Source organism: Triticum urartu, chromosome 3A, assembly GCF_056163025.1.
Source record: "Triticum urartu cultivar PI428250 chromosome 3A, HENAU_Tu73, whole genome shotgun sequence".
NCBI lineage: Eukaryota > Viridiplantae > Streptophyta > Magnoliopsida > Poales > Poaceae > Triticum > Triticum urartu.
In genome coordinates, this window is record NC_141875.1 from 602,350,212 (window position 1) to 602,363,891 (window position 13,680).

Here is a 13,680-nt window from a genome sequence, read left to right on the forward strand (position 1 = left end):
GTGTTCCTCCGATAAACGGGAGTTGCATAATCTCATAGTCATAGGAACATGTATAAGTCATGAAGAAACCAATAGCAACAAACTAAACGATCAAGTGATATGCTAACGGAAAGGGTCAAGTCAATCACATCATTCTCTAATGATGTGACCCCGTTAATCAAATGACAACTCATGTCTATGGCTAGGAAACTTGACCGTCTTTGATTCAACGAGCTAGTCAAGTAGAGGCATACTAGTGACACTTTGTTTGTCTATGTATTCACACATGTATTATGTTTTTGGTTAATACAATTCTAGCATGAATAATAAACATTTATCATGAAATAAGGAAATAAATAATAACTTTATTATTGCCTCTAGGGCATATTTCCTTCACTCATGGCTTTGAGAGACTCATTGATATCATGCTTAGGTGGAATAGATTTAAGTTTCAAAGAATCAACATCAAGAGCAATTCTATCAACGTTCCTAGCCAAATCATCAATCTTAAGTAATTTTTCTTCAATCATAGCATTGAAATTCTTTTGCGAAGTAATAAATTCTTTAATATTAGAATCAAAATCAGAGGGCATCTTATTATAATTTCCATAAGAATTGTTGTAGGAATTATCATAATTATTAGAGGGATTACTAGGATAAGGCCTAGGGTTGAAATTTCCTCTATACGTGTTATTACCAAAATTGTTCCTACCAACAAAATTCACATCCATAGATTCATTATTATTCTCAATCAAATTAGACAAAGGCATATCATTAGGATCAGATGAAACACTGTTAGTAGCAAATAATTTCATAAGTTCATCCATCTTTCCACTCAAAACATTAATTTCTTCTAACGCATGCACTTTTTTATTAGTGGATCTTTCAGTGTGCCATTGAGAATAATTAACCATAATATTATCTAGGAGTTTAGTAGCATCTCCTAAAGTGATTTCCATAAAAGTGCCTCCCGCGGCCGAATCTAAAAGATTTCTAGAAGAAAAATTCAATCCGGCATAAAAAATTTGTATAATCATCCACAAATTCAAACCATGAGTAGGGAAATTATGTATCATTAATTTCATTCTCTCCCAAGCTTGTGCAACATGGTCATGATCAAGTTGCTTAAACTTCATAATATCGTTTCTAAGAGAGATGATCTTAGCGGGAGGAAAATACTTAGAGATAAAAGCATCTTTGCACTTGTTCCATGAATCAATACTATTTTTAGGCAAAGATGAAAACCAAGCTTTAGCACAATCTCTAAGAGAAAAAGGAAATAGCTTTAATTTAACAATATCATTATCGACATCTTTCTTCTTTTCATGTCACACAAATCAACGAAGCTATTAAGATGGGTAGCGACATCTTCACTAGGAAGGCCGGAGAACGGATCTTTCATGACAAGATTCAGCAAAGCAGTATTAATTTCACAAGATTCAGCATTAGTAAGAGGAGCAATCGGAGTGCTAATAAAATCATTGTTGTTGGTATTGGTGAAGTCACACAATTTTGTATTATCTTGAGCCATCGCGACAAACAAGCAATCCAACACACGAGCAAACAAACGGGCAAAAGAGGCAAATAGAGAGGGAGGATAGAGAGAGAGAGAGAGGTGAATAAAACGGCAAGGGTGAAGTGGGGGAGAGGAAAACGAGAGGAAAATGGCAAATAATGTAATGCGGGATATAGGGATTGTGATGGGTACTTGGTATGTTGACTTTTGCGCAGACTCCCCGGCAACGGTGCCAGAAATTCTTCTTGCTACCTCTTGAGCACTGCGTTGGATTTCCCCGAAGAGGAGAGGATGATGCAGCAAAGTAGCGTAAGTATTTCCCTCAGTTTTTGAGAACCAAGGTATCAATCCAGTAGGAGGCTACGCTCAAGTCCCTTGTACCTACACAAAAACAATAGCTCAACGCAACCAACGCGCTTAGGGGTTGTCAATCCCTTCACGGTTGATAACCCACAAGTATTGGGGATCAATTGTAGCCTCTTTAGATAAGTAAAAGTGTCGAACCCAATGAGGAGCTAAAGGTAGAACAAATATTCCCTCAAGTTCTATCGACCACCGATACAACTCTATGCACGCTTGACGTTCGCTTTACCTAGAACAAGTATGAAACTAGAAGTACTTTGTAGGTGTTTTTGGGTAAGCTTGCAAGAAAGTAAAGAACACGAAAATAAAAGCTAGGGGCTGTTTAGATAAAGACACAACTAAATTAGTTTTAGTAGAGAGCTTTTGTCAACAAGAAAGTTATTTGTCCCTAGGCAATCGATAACAAGACCGGTAGTCATTATTGCAATTTTATTTGAGGGAGAGGTATACGCTAACATACTTTCTCTACTTGGATCATATGCACTTATGATTGGAACTCTAGCAAGCATCCGCAACTACTAAAGATTCATTAAGGTAAAACCCAACCATAGCATTAAAGTATCAAGTCCCCTTTATCCCATACGCAAACAACCTACTTACTCGGTTCTGTGCTTCTGTCACTCACGCCACCCACCATAAGAAAATCATGAGCATATTTCAAACCCTACAGCGGGTATCCCTCACGCTTGCGCGACACGGAGAGCACCATAGGACAACACCAATAATAAAACATGCAACTCAAACCAATCACGATCATCAATTAACCAATAGGACAAAACAGATCTACTCAAACATCATAGGATAGCCATACATCATTGGGAAATAATATATAGCGTTGAGCACCATGTTTAAGTAGAGATTACAGCGGGTAAGAAAGAGGTTACACTGCTGCATAGAGGGTGGAAGAGTTGGTGATGATGGCGGTGAAGGTGTTGGTGAAGATCGCGGTGATGATGATGGCCCCCGGTGGCACTCCGGCGCCACTGGAAGCAAGGGGGAGAGGGCCCCCCTTCTTCTTCTTCTTCCTTGACCTCCTCCCTAGATGGGAGAAGGGTTTCCCCTCTGGTCCTTGCCTCCCATGGCGTGGGAGGGGCGAGAGCCCCTCCGAGATTGGATATATCTCTCTGTTTCTCTCTGGTTCTGCGTTCCCTCCTGGCTCTGTTTCACCGTTTCGTATATATATGGAGATCCGTAACTCCGATTGGCCTGAAACCTTCGCCGTGATTTTTTTTCTGAATATTAGCTTTCTTGCGGCAAAAGAAGAGCGTCAACTGCCTTACGGTGGGCTCACGAGGGTAGGGGGCCCGCCCCTGCCTCGTGACCACCTCGGGCACTTGTTCGCGTTGATTTTCCTTCCGAATTTTCCATATTTTCCAAAAATAAGCTCTGTCCGTTTTTATCCCGTTTGGACTCCGTTTGATATGGATATTCTGCGAAACCAAAAACATGCAACAGACAGGAACTGGCACTGGGCACTGGATCAATATGTTAGTCCCTAAAATAATATAAAAAGTTGCCAAAAAGTATATGAAAGTTGAATAATATTGGCATGGAACAATCAAAAATTATAGATACGACGCAGAAGTATCAGCGGTCACTTACGAAAGTGAGATCTGATAGAGATGATAAATAATATTTTTGGTATTTTTGGTATAGAGATGCAAAGTGAAAAGTAAAAGGCAAAGTAAAAGCAAATCAATAATAAAGTAATGGAGATTAATATGATGAGAGAGAGACTCGGGGGACATAGGTTTCACTAGTGGCTTCTCTCAAGAGTATAAGTATTCTACGGTGGGTGAACAAATTACTGTTGAGCAATTGACAGAATTGAGCATAGTTATGAGGATATCTAGGTATGATCATGTATATAGGCATCATGTCTGAGACAAGTAGACCGAAACGATTCTGCATCTACTACTATTACTCCACTCATTGACCGCTATCCAGCATGCATCTAGAGTATTAAGTTAAAAACAGAGTAACGCCTTAAGCAAGATGACATGATGTAGAGGGATAGTTTCATGCAATATGATAAAAACCCCATCTTGTTATCCTCGATGGCAACAATACAATACATGCCTTGCTGCCCCTTCTGTCACTGGGAAAGGACACCGCAAGATCGAACCCAAAGCTAAGCACTTCTCCCATGGCAAGAACAACCAATCTAGTAGGCCAAACCAAACTGATAATTCGAAGAGACTTGCAAAGATAACCAATCATACATAAAAGAATTCGGAGAAGATTCAAATATTATTCATAGATAGACTTGATCATAAACCCACAATTCATTGGTCTCAACAAACACACCGCAAAAAGAAGATTACATCGAATAGATCTCCACAAGAGAGGGGGAGAACATTGTATTGAGATCCAAAAGGAGAGAAGAAGCCATCTAGCTACTAGCTATGGACCCATAGGTCTGAAGTAAACTACTCACACTTCATCGGAGAGGCTTGGATGATGATGTAGAAGCCCTCCGTGATCGATGCCCCCTCCGGCGGAGCTCCGGAACAGGCCCCAAGATGGCATCTCGTGGATACAGAAAGTTGCGGCGGTGGAATTAGGTTTTTGGCTCTGTATCTGATCGTTTGGGGGTACATGGATATATATAGGAGGAAGAAGTACGTCGGTGGAGTAACGTGGGGCCCACGAGGGTGGGGGCGTGCCTGGGGGGAGGCGCGCCCCCTACCTCGTGACCTCCTGTTAGTTGGCTTGACGTAGGGTCCAAGTCTCATGAGTTGTGTTCGGTGAGAAAATCACGTTCCCGAAGGTTTCATTCCGTTTGGACTCCGTTTGATATTCCTTTTCTTCGAAACCCTAAAACAGGCAAAAAACAACAATTCTGGGCTGGGCTCCGGTTAATAGGTTAGTCCCAAAAATAATATAAAAGTGGAAAATAAAGCCTAATATAGTCCAAAACAGTAGATAATATAGCATGGAGCAATCAAAAATTATAGATACGTTGGAGACGTATCACGCCCCACCCTCGTGGTGGCCTCGGGACTCTTCTGGCCCATCTCTGGTACTCCGTGGGCTTCTTCTGATCCAAAAATGATCTCTGTGAAATTTCAGGTCAATTGGACCCCGTTTGGTTTTCCTTTTCTGCAATACTCAAAAATAAGGAAAAAACAGAAACTGGCACTGGACTCTAGGTTAATAGGTTAGTCCCCAAAATCATATAAAATAGCATATAAATGCATATAAAACATCCAAGGTTGATAATATAATATCATGTAACAATCAAAAACTATAGATACGTTGGAGACGTATCAGGGGCCGAACGGCTCAAGATGCTCTTAGGAGGTGGGCTTTTATTGGGATCGCTGACGCTCCCGTGTCGCCGGCATCGCGGCGGCGTGTCAGTTTTTTTCCTTTTTTAATCATATCAGATTAGATTAGAAAACAGGATACTCTGGTGACACATGTATCGGCGGCGTTCCATACGCAGACACGACACATGTGCGCATATCAATGCTTTGGAGAAGAAGAACCCTAGGCGGAGATACCCGAGTACTCCTGCTTATATAGGGTTTTTCTCCTCTGGCAGGGTGCCTGAACAGGGTCTAAATTGGTTTTTCGTGGCTACAAAGGCTTGCGGCGGCGGAACTTCTGATTTAGGGTTATTTTTTGGGGTTTTTGTATTTATAGGATTTTTTGTCATCGGTCTCACGTCCAAATGGGCTTCGAGGTGCCCACTACCCACCACGACGCGCCCTGGTGTGGGCATCAGGGCCCCCCCAGTGGGTCTTTAGTCCAGTATTTTTATTTTGTTCCAAAATAATTCTTCAAAAAGTTTAATCCAATTCCAAGAACTTTTATTTCTGCACAAAAAACAACACCACGGTGGTTTTGCTGAAAATAGCGTCAGTCCGGGTTAGTTCCATTCAAATCATACCAAAGTCATATAGAATTATTGTAAACATGACATGAATACTTTATAAATTATAGATATGTTGGAGACGTATTAGTCGCTTCTGCCATTCTTATGCCTATGTTTGTTTTTATTACGCTGAGGCTTTCCATTGGTGTCGCGCGTTTCTAAGGTGCCTGTCTCGTTGTTATGGATATTGCAGGCCAGCCAACTATCTTTGCCCGCACAAAAGCGAGTCATGAGCGAGGTTAATTTGAATTTTTTTACTTTAAATTTGAATTTGAATCTGAACAGTGATTTGGATCAGGTGAGGATTAGCAGCAGTAATGTGATGACTTGGCACCTTTATCAGGGGTTTACTGTAGCCTAATTATCCGGACGTCACACAGGACAAGCTCGCCGCGGGAATCCTCGGTGTACTCCAAGCCTCTGAAAGTCACGATCTAGTCCGAAGCGTAGTTTTCGACGGTGGCCAGATGGCCTATCGAGTTAGCGCAGAAAATCATGCTGCCAAACACAAAAAAATGGTCGGGAACGTAGATGTTCCCATAGCCATTGTCGCAGTCGATCTGCATACGAGCCATCAGTCCTTTAGGTGATCACACATCGGAACTCTTAATGAAAGCACCAGTGTCGATGTGAAAATCCGACATACCTCAGGGTAGGGGGACCCGAGCTGTGGATCTCGGATCGATGGTAACTGGAACAGGGAGACAATGTTTTACCCAGGTTCGGGCCCTCTTGGTGGAGGTAAAACCTTGCATCCTGCTCTTGTTTATATTAATGGAAATGTATCGAATACAAAGTTGATCTACCTCTAGATCGTAAGATGTGTTCTAACCCTAGGGCTAGGTGAATGTAATTGTGTTCGAACCCCCTCTACGGGCTAAACCCTTTGGCTTATATACACGCCAAGTAGGGTATCTAGGGTTACATGGTCGGTATCTAGGCATGTAGGCGGCAGGAGGAGTCTTGGAGTACACGTCAAGTCTTCGGCAGATGCAGTCCCGATCTCGCCTCCGGTGTGCGGCTTCCGGAGTTCACCCTGAGAAGAATGAGAGCACATCAACCCAGCCCGAGGAATATGGGCTGACTAGGTTAGTACCCCCTAGTCCAGGACACTGTCATTCGGAATGTGAATATTGGAACCAACTGATATGAGTATTAAGCTTGCCGATAAAACTGATAGCAACCTTTTAGTATCCTTCGGAATGTTAATGTCATTTTTGGTTCATTTATTTACCCTATTGATCTTTTTTTAGAATCTGAAGATGGTCATTGCCCCATAGTATTTGGGAGAGCTTTCTTGGATGTTGCACAAGCACATATGGATCGCTTTCTCTCTTCCACGGGAAGAAACAAAGGCTTTATCGCCTGCCCTTGCGACAAGAATTCCGATAATGTCCTCCGGTGGCTCCCCTTCGTTGACGGTCTCTTGGTCGTCGATGGTGAGGGGGTCGCCAGATCTCGTGTGTGCGAACCTATGTAGCAATAAGTTAGTGCCCTAGTAGTTTATGTTTTGGGTCGTTTGACGTCTTGGCTTGGGCGATGTCGATGGCGGAGCTGAATAAAGAAGCTTCAAATCCTTCTTAGACAATGTGTTATGTCTCATCTCGGCGATGGATTTAGGAACTAGTTTGTTCAAGCAGAGATAGAGCGGCGGCGACGGCATCCTTGTGGTGGACTTTTATCATCGGGCTCCGTTGTTATGACAGCGTTTGCTCCGGCGCCGGCGCGAAGCTTGGGAGGTAGTTCAGGAGCGGATGCAGATTGTGGCCTGCGTTGATGGAATCTGGAAGACTGTGGAGCATGGGCTGGGTTTGTGGTTTGCAGCATGCAAGTGTGGTTTCCTCTTCCAACGTTTAGTCGAACAGGGGCGCTCAATCTGGAGTTTGATGGCGTGTCCGGGGTGTTGCCCCGACCAGATTCATTCAAATGCAATGGATTTACTTTTGGTAAGCCATTTTGGAGCTCTGAAAAGCTACACATTAACGATGGAGCCGCGTCAAGCTCGGGCGAAGAGGTGGCCCATCATAGTTTCTTTGATGGTTGTCGCGGTGGTGCGTGAGGAAGATGATGGGCGTTGGCATCAAGCTCAAGGGATTCTTTTGTCCCGATTGTTTTTCTTCTTTGTTAGTGATCCTTTATGTAAAGAATAGTGTTATGTTGCTTTTTTTTAATTTTGTTATGTCGGTGTATACGTGACTTGTAATTTGATACCGCGGAACAAAAAAAAGACAAAGCAAAATCAATCAGCAGAAGAAGCTTCACTGTAAATAAGAAACAGAGTCCATGCATGCTAGCGCATAGCAGTGTATGGTTGCTCCGAAGATAACGACAAACGGCAAAGGAATCATCCCTTGAATCCTCGGTTAATTTAGGATTAGTTTGATCGAGTCACTTGTATTGTCTCTCCTACTTAAAAGCCATTTGAAGACTTCCGTTTCGGTTTTGCCGGCACTTTTTCATCGATTGTTCTTGGAAATTGTCACAGCGAAGCTAATGTTCATTTTTTATACTATGAAATGTTAAACCGTATATTGTTAGGATATAGAAGTCTGTTAATATTTGTGTTTATCTCCTGTAACTACCTGTAATCTGTGCCCTAGTGCACCCATATAAATACATCCCAAGGCTATCATGTTGGGTGCGCCGATCCAATCTTCTTTTTCTTTGTTTCACATGGTATCAGGCCTACCCGCTTGATCGCATCATGGGCTTCCCTACAGCTTCATCTTCCTCTTCCGCCGCCCTCACCACGCTCTCCTTGCCCGCCGCCTTCAATGGGCCGCCGGCCTCTGCCCTTCCCCCTCCCTCCGCTAGCCTTATCACCGTCAGGCTTACCACCTCCAATTTCCTCCTCTGGAAGGCTCAAGTTCTTCCCCCTCTTCGCATAGCTGGCGCCACGGGCTACGTCGATGGCACTCTCCCAGCTCCCCCCAAGCTTCTGGATCCTGATGAAAAGGGGGTGCGCACCCCCAATCCGGAGTATGCCACCTGGTTCCGCCAGGATCAGATCGTCCTCAGCTACCTCCTCGCCTCTATTTCTGATGAGGTATTGCAGCAAGTGCATCAGTTGGAGACCTCTCGTGCCATCTGGTCACACGTCGAGGAGATGTACACCATCCATTGCCGCGCCAGCATCGTCCAGATCAAGATGGACATGGCGGTCTTCAGGAAAGGAACCCTTTCCATGGTGGACTACTTCGCCAAAATCCGCGCCAACGCCGATCAGCTTGCAGCTGTCGGCCGCCCCATGCGCGATGAGGACATCATCACCGCCGTCATCACTGGCCTCGACAGCGACTACGAGCCTCTCATCACCGCGTACACCACTCGTCCCGAGGGCATGACGCTTGGTGAGTTCTACTCCCACGCGATCTCCTTCGAACGGCGCCGCGAGTACAACGCTGCTCGTCTTCATCTTCAGCATGGCGGCTCCTCCGTCAACTACGTCGCTCGGGACTCCACCGGCAACACCAACAACTCCAATCGGGGCAAGGGCAACTACCGCGGCAAGGGCCGCGGCAACTCTGGAGATCGCGGCGGCTACAATAACAACTCTCGTGGCGGCGATCGCGGGAACCGCAGTGGCGGCGGCTCGCGCCAACAAGGCGACTTTGGCGGCAATCGCGACGGTGATCGCGGTGACTACAGTGACCGCGGCGATAACCGCGTTCAGTGCCAGCTCTGCTGCGGTCCGGGGCACTATGCCTGGGAGTGTGGTCAGCGGTACAACCATGCGTTCCAGCCGCCACAATCCAAGATGGCCGGCCTTGCTGCTGCGTCTCCTCCCTCCATCCTAGGTGACCCGGCTTGGTTCACTGACACCGGGGCCACGGACCACATCACCGGCGATCTAGACCGCCTCACGATTCGGGAGAAGTATCCAGGGAGAGATCGCATCCACACAGCTGACGGATCAGGTTTGCACATAGCTCATCATGGTTATGCAATTCTTCCTACTCCTTCTGCTAATCTTCAACTTCACAATATCTTGCATGTCCCTAACGCTGACAAAAACCTTCTCTCTGTCAATCGTCTTGCTGTTGATAATCATGCTTATCTAAAGTACTATCCTACTCATTTTCTTATGAAGGATTTGATCACCAAGAGGGTTCTACTTCAAGGCAGATGTGAAAATGGGCTTTACCCCATTCGTCCATCATCTCATCATGCTCTTTCGTTAGTTAGGTTGTTAGCAGAAGATTGGCACGCGAGGCTTGGACACCCTTCCACCCAAGTCGTTCAACACGTTTTATCATCCAATAAATTAGCTTCTTCTAGTCGGTCTATGACCCACGTGTGTAATGCATGTCAACAAGGCAAAGCACACCAGCTTCCTTTTCCTAGATCCTCGAGTGTCTCTTCCTTCCCATTAGAACTTATTTTTTCGGATGTGTGGGGACCTGCCAAAACATCATCTGGTGGGTTCCAGTACTATGTCTCATTTATCGATGATTATAGTAAATTTGTGTGGATTTATCTTCTCAAGAGAAAATGTGATGTGTTTGATGTTTTTCGTGACTTCCTTGCTCATGTTGAACGCCTTTTGTCTCGCAAGATTTTATGCGTTCAATCCGACTGGGGTGGGGAGTACGAGAAGCTTAGCCACACGTTCTTTCGTCAACTTGGCATTATGCATCATGTATCTTGCCCACACACACACCAACAAAATGGTTCTGCTGAAAGGAAGCACCGTCATATTGTTGACATGGGGCTCTCTTTATTATCACATGTGTCTATGCCGCTACGTTTTTGGGATGAGGCCTATCTCTCCGCATGCTATCTTATCAATCGCTTACCTAGTCGTGTCATTGGCAACCTTAGCCCTATGGAAAAAATGTTCAACACCAAACCAGACTACACATCGCTTCGTACGTTTGGTTGTGCTTGCTGGCCCAACATGCGTCCCTACAACACACACAAACTCGCCTTTCGATCCCAACAATGCGTGTTCGTTGGCTACAACATTCGTCACAAAGGGGATAAGTGTCTTCATCTACCCACGGCTCGTGTTTATATTTCTAGAGATGTCACGTTCGATGAAAAAGTTTTTCCGTTTGCCAACCCGTCTGCCTCTCCCATACCACCTCGCGTTGCCGAACAAACCATCCTTTTATTCCCGCATGACCACATGAACTATGGTATATCTGCTCTGTCTTCTAACCTGGATGCAGGATCCACCCCGGCGCAGAAAATCCCAGGTGTGCCAGGCGCAGGATCCGGAGCTGATCCGGGCACAGGGTCCGGAGCTGATCCGGCCTCGGATCACGCAGCCGCGACCGACAACGACAGCGATGCGCCAGGCGACCGTGAGGAGGCGCCCCACTCGTTGGCCCACGTGGCGGCCTTTGATGGCCCGGTCGCCTCTCCGCGCGCCCTGTCCCCCTCAGTGGCGGGCCCGGCCACTGGCCCGGCTCCCTGCGTGCCCGATTCGCCATTGGCTGCTGCCCACGTGTCTGGCAGCCCGTCGGTGGGGCGGCCCGGTTCGGCGACAGGCGCGCATGCGACGTCTGTTCCCTCCTCAGGATCGCCGCCAGATTCTCCCGCTGCGTCCGCTGGCGACACGGGATCCCAGGAGGATCCGATTCCCTCCTCGGCTGCTGCTCCCGGATCCTATGCTCCGCCGCCTCCTGCCCATGCAATGGTCACGCGCACACGTGATCATACGCGCAAACCTGCTCATCGTACGGATGGCACTGTCAAGTATGATCCGTCACGCCGTGCATTTCTGGTCTCCAGGGAACCTCGTGATCACCGTGAGGCCATGGCATCTCCTGCTTGGCGTGCTGCGATGCAGTTTGAGATTGATGCTCTTCGCCACAATGGTACGTGGACCTTAGTTCCACCACCACCTCATGTTAACGTAATCGACTACAAATGGGTTTTTAAAGTGAAGTACAAGGCTGATGGCACTGTTGATCGTCACAAGGCTCGTCTTGTCGCCAAAGGGTTCAAGCAACGCTATGGTCTCGACTATGATGACATGTTCAGTCCAGTGGTTAAACCGCTTACTGTTCGTCTGGTTCTTTCTATTGTTGTCTCTCGAGGTTGGTGTCTTCGCCAGTTGGATGTTCAGAATGCCTTTCTTCACGGAGTTCTTCAGGAACATGTGTATATGCGTCAACCCCCTGGGGTTTGTGGATCCTGCTGCTCCTCGGTTTCTGTGCAAGTTGAGCAAAGCTATCTATGGACTTAAACAGGCCCCCAGAGCCTGGTATTCCCGGTTAAGCTCACGTCTCCTTCAACTTGGTTTTGTGGCCTCTAAAGCAGATACATCTCTGCTTATTTTTCATCATGGCGGTATCACCATGTTTATGCTCGTCTATGTGGATGGCATCATTGTGGCCAGCTCTTCACCTGCTGCAACGACCAAGCTACTTGCTGACCTACATGCCACGTTTGCGCTCAAGGATCTTGGTCCCTTGCATTTCTTTCTTGGAGTTGAGGTGAAGTCGTCACCACGGGGGACTGTGCTCTCTCAACAGAAGTACATTGGTGACATTCTTCACCGTGCTAATATGGAACATTGTAAAGTCTCCACTACTCCCATGTCCTCAAGTGAGAAGATCAGCAAAGATAGTGGGGCACCTCTCTCTCAGGATGATAGTACTACATACCGTAGTCTGGTTGGAGCTCTTCAGTACTTGATGTTGACCAGGCCGGATATTTCCTTTGTTGTGAATCGTGTCTGTCAGTTTCTTCATGCACCTACGACTGTCCATTTTTCAGCAGCTAAAAGGATCTTGAGGTACCTCAAGTACACTCGTGGTATGAGCCTGTCCATCCGCAAGTCCCCATCAATGGTGTTGAGTTGCTTCTCTGACGCGGACTGGGCTGGATGCAGTGATGATCGCAGGTCCACAGAAGGGTTTGCTGTCTTTCTTGGTCCCAACCTTGTCTCTTGGAGCTCACGGAAGCAGGCCACAGCCTCACGATCCAGCACGGAGTCTGAGTACAAGGCACTTGCCAATGGCACAGCGGAGATCATCTGGATTCAGTCAGTTCTTGGAGAGCTTGGCGTGTTTATGCCACGACCTCCTATATTGTGGTGTGATAACCTAGGCGCCACTTATTTGTCTGCCAATCCAGTGTTTCATGCCAGGACCAAGCATATCGAGGTGGATTTCCATTTTGTTCGTGAGAGAGTCGCAGCCAAAGCGTTGGATGTTAGGTTCATCTCTTCCAAGGAACAGGTTGCCGACATCTTCACCAAACCACTAGCCGAGGCACCGTTTGTCTCAAACAGATACAATCTGAATCTTCGCGAAGGAAGTTCAGATTAAGCGGGGATGTTAAACCGTATATTGTCAGGATATAGGAGTCTGTTAATATTTGTGTTTATCTCCTATAACTACCTGTAATCTGTGCCCTAGTGCACCCATATAAATACATTCCAAGGCCACCATGTTGGGTGCGCCGATCCAATCTTCTTTTCCTTCGTTTCACACAAAATCACATTAATATTAGTAATAAAGTGTCAGGTGAAGTACAGTACATATTTATAAAATACTTCCTTCATCTCATAATATAAGACGTTTTCTTTTATATTATGGGACGAAAGGAATTGTTATTAATATCTAATTTATGAACAAAAGTATACTCGAGTGTGCAGCATGTTTCCTTCTCATTTTTCCTTGTTAAATAAAGATACGGACTATCATCACAGCATAAATATACCGAGTAATGAGTAACGCTGGTCCAACATTCCTTGTACCTCCCGCCACACCGAGAAGCTCACCATGGGGCTCGTCCTCTACGCAACGTGCATCCTTCTTGTCGTCTCTCCTTTGTGTACGTTCTCCGTCACTTCACTGGCGCCCGCCGCAACCTGCCGCCGGGTCCCCCATCATGGCCTCTCATCGGAAACCTCCTCGACCTCGCGCCCAGCCGCACCGCTCCCTCGCACGCCTCACGGAGCGGCACGGCCCGCTCATGACGCTTCGCC

General features: G+C 46.2%; 1 protein-coding gene across 1 annotated transcript; it reads left to right on the forward strand.

The window, feature by feature from the left end:
- Nucleotides 1-8,442: 8,442 nt before the first annotated feature.
- Nucleotides 8,443-13,018, forward strand: LOC147980738 (uncharacterized). The gene is made up of 3 exons (XM_087515735.1): nucleotides 8,443-9,655; nucleotides 10,910-11,782; nucleotides 12,465-13,018. The coding sequence occupies exons 1-3, from the start codon at nucleotides 8,443-8,445 to the stop codon at nucleotides 13,016-13,018; spliced, it is 2,640 nt and encodes an 879-aa protein (XP_087371861.1).
- The last annotated feature ends 662 nt before the right edge of the window (nucleotides 13,019-13,680 follow it).

Bases quoted from the DNA above. Each gene is read 5' to 3' on its own strand.
- LOC147980738 (XM_087515735.1), top strand. From the start codon at position 8,443: ATGGGCTTCCCTACAGCTTCATCTTCCTCTTCCGCCGCCCTCACCACG. The intron at 9,656-10,909 runs GTTTGCACATAG...ACCTGGATGCAG, and splicing joins CCACACAGCTGACGGATCAG to GATCCACCCCGGCGCAGAAA. The intron at 11,783-12,464 runs GTTGGTGTCTTC...TCCATTTTTCAG, and splicing joins TTCTATTGTTGTCTCTCGAG to CAGCTAAAAGGATCTTGAGG.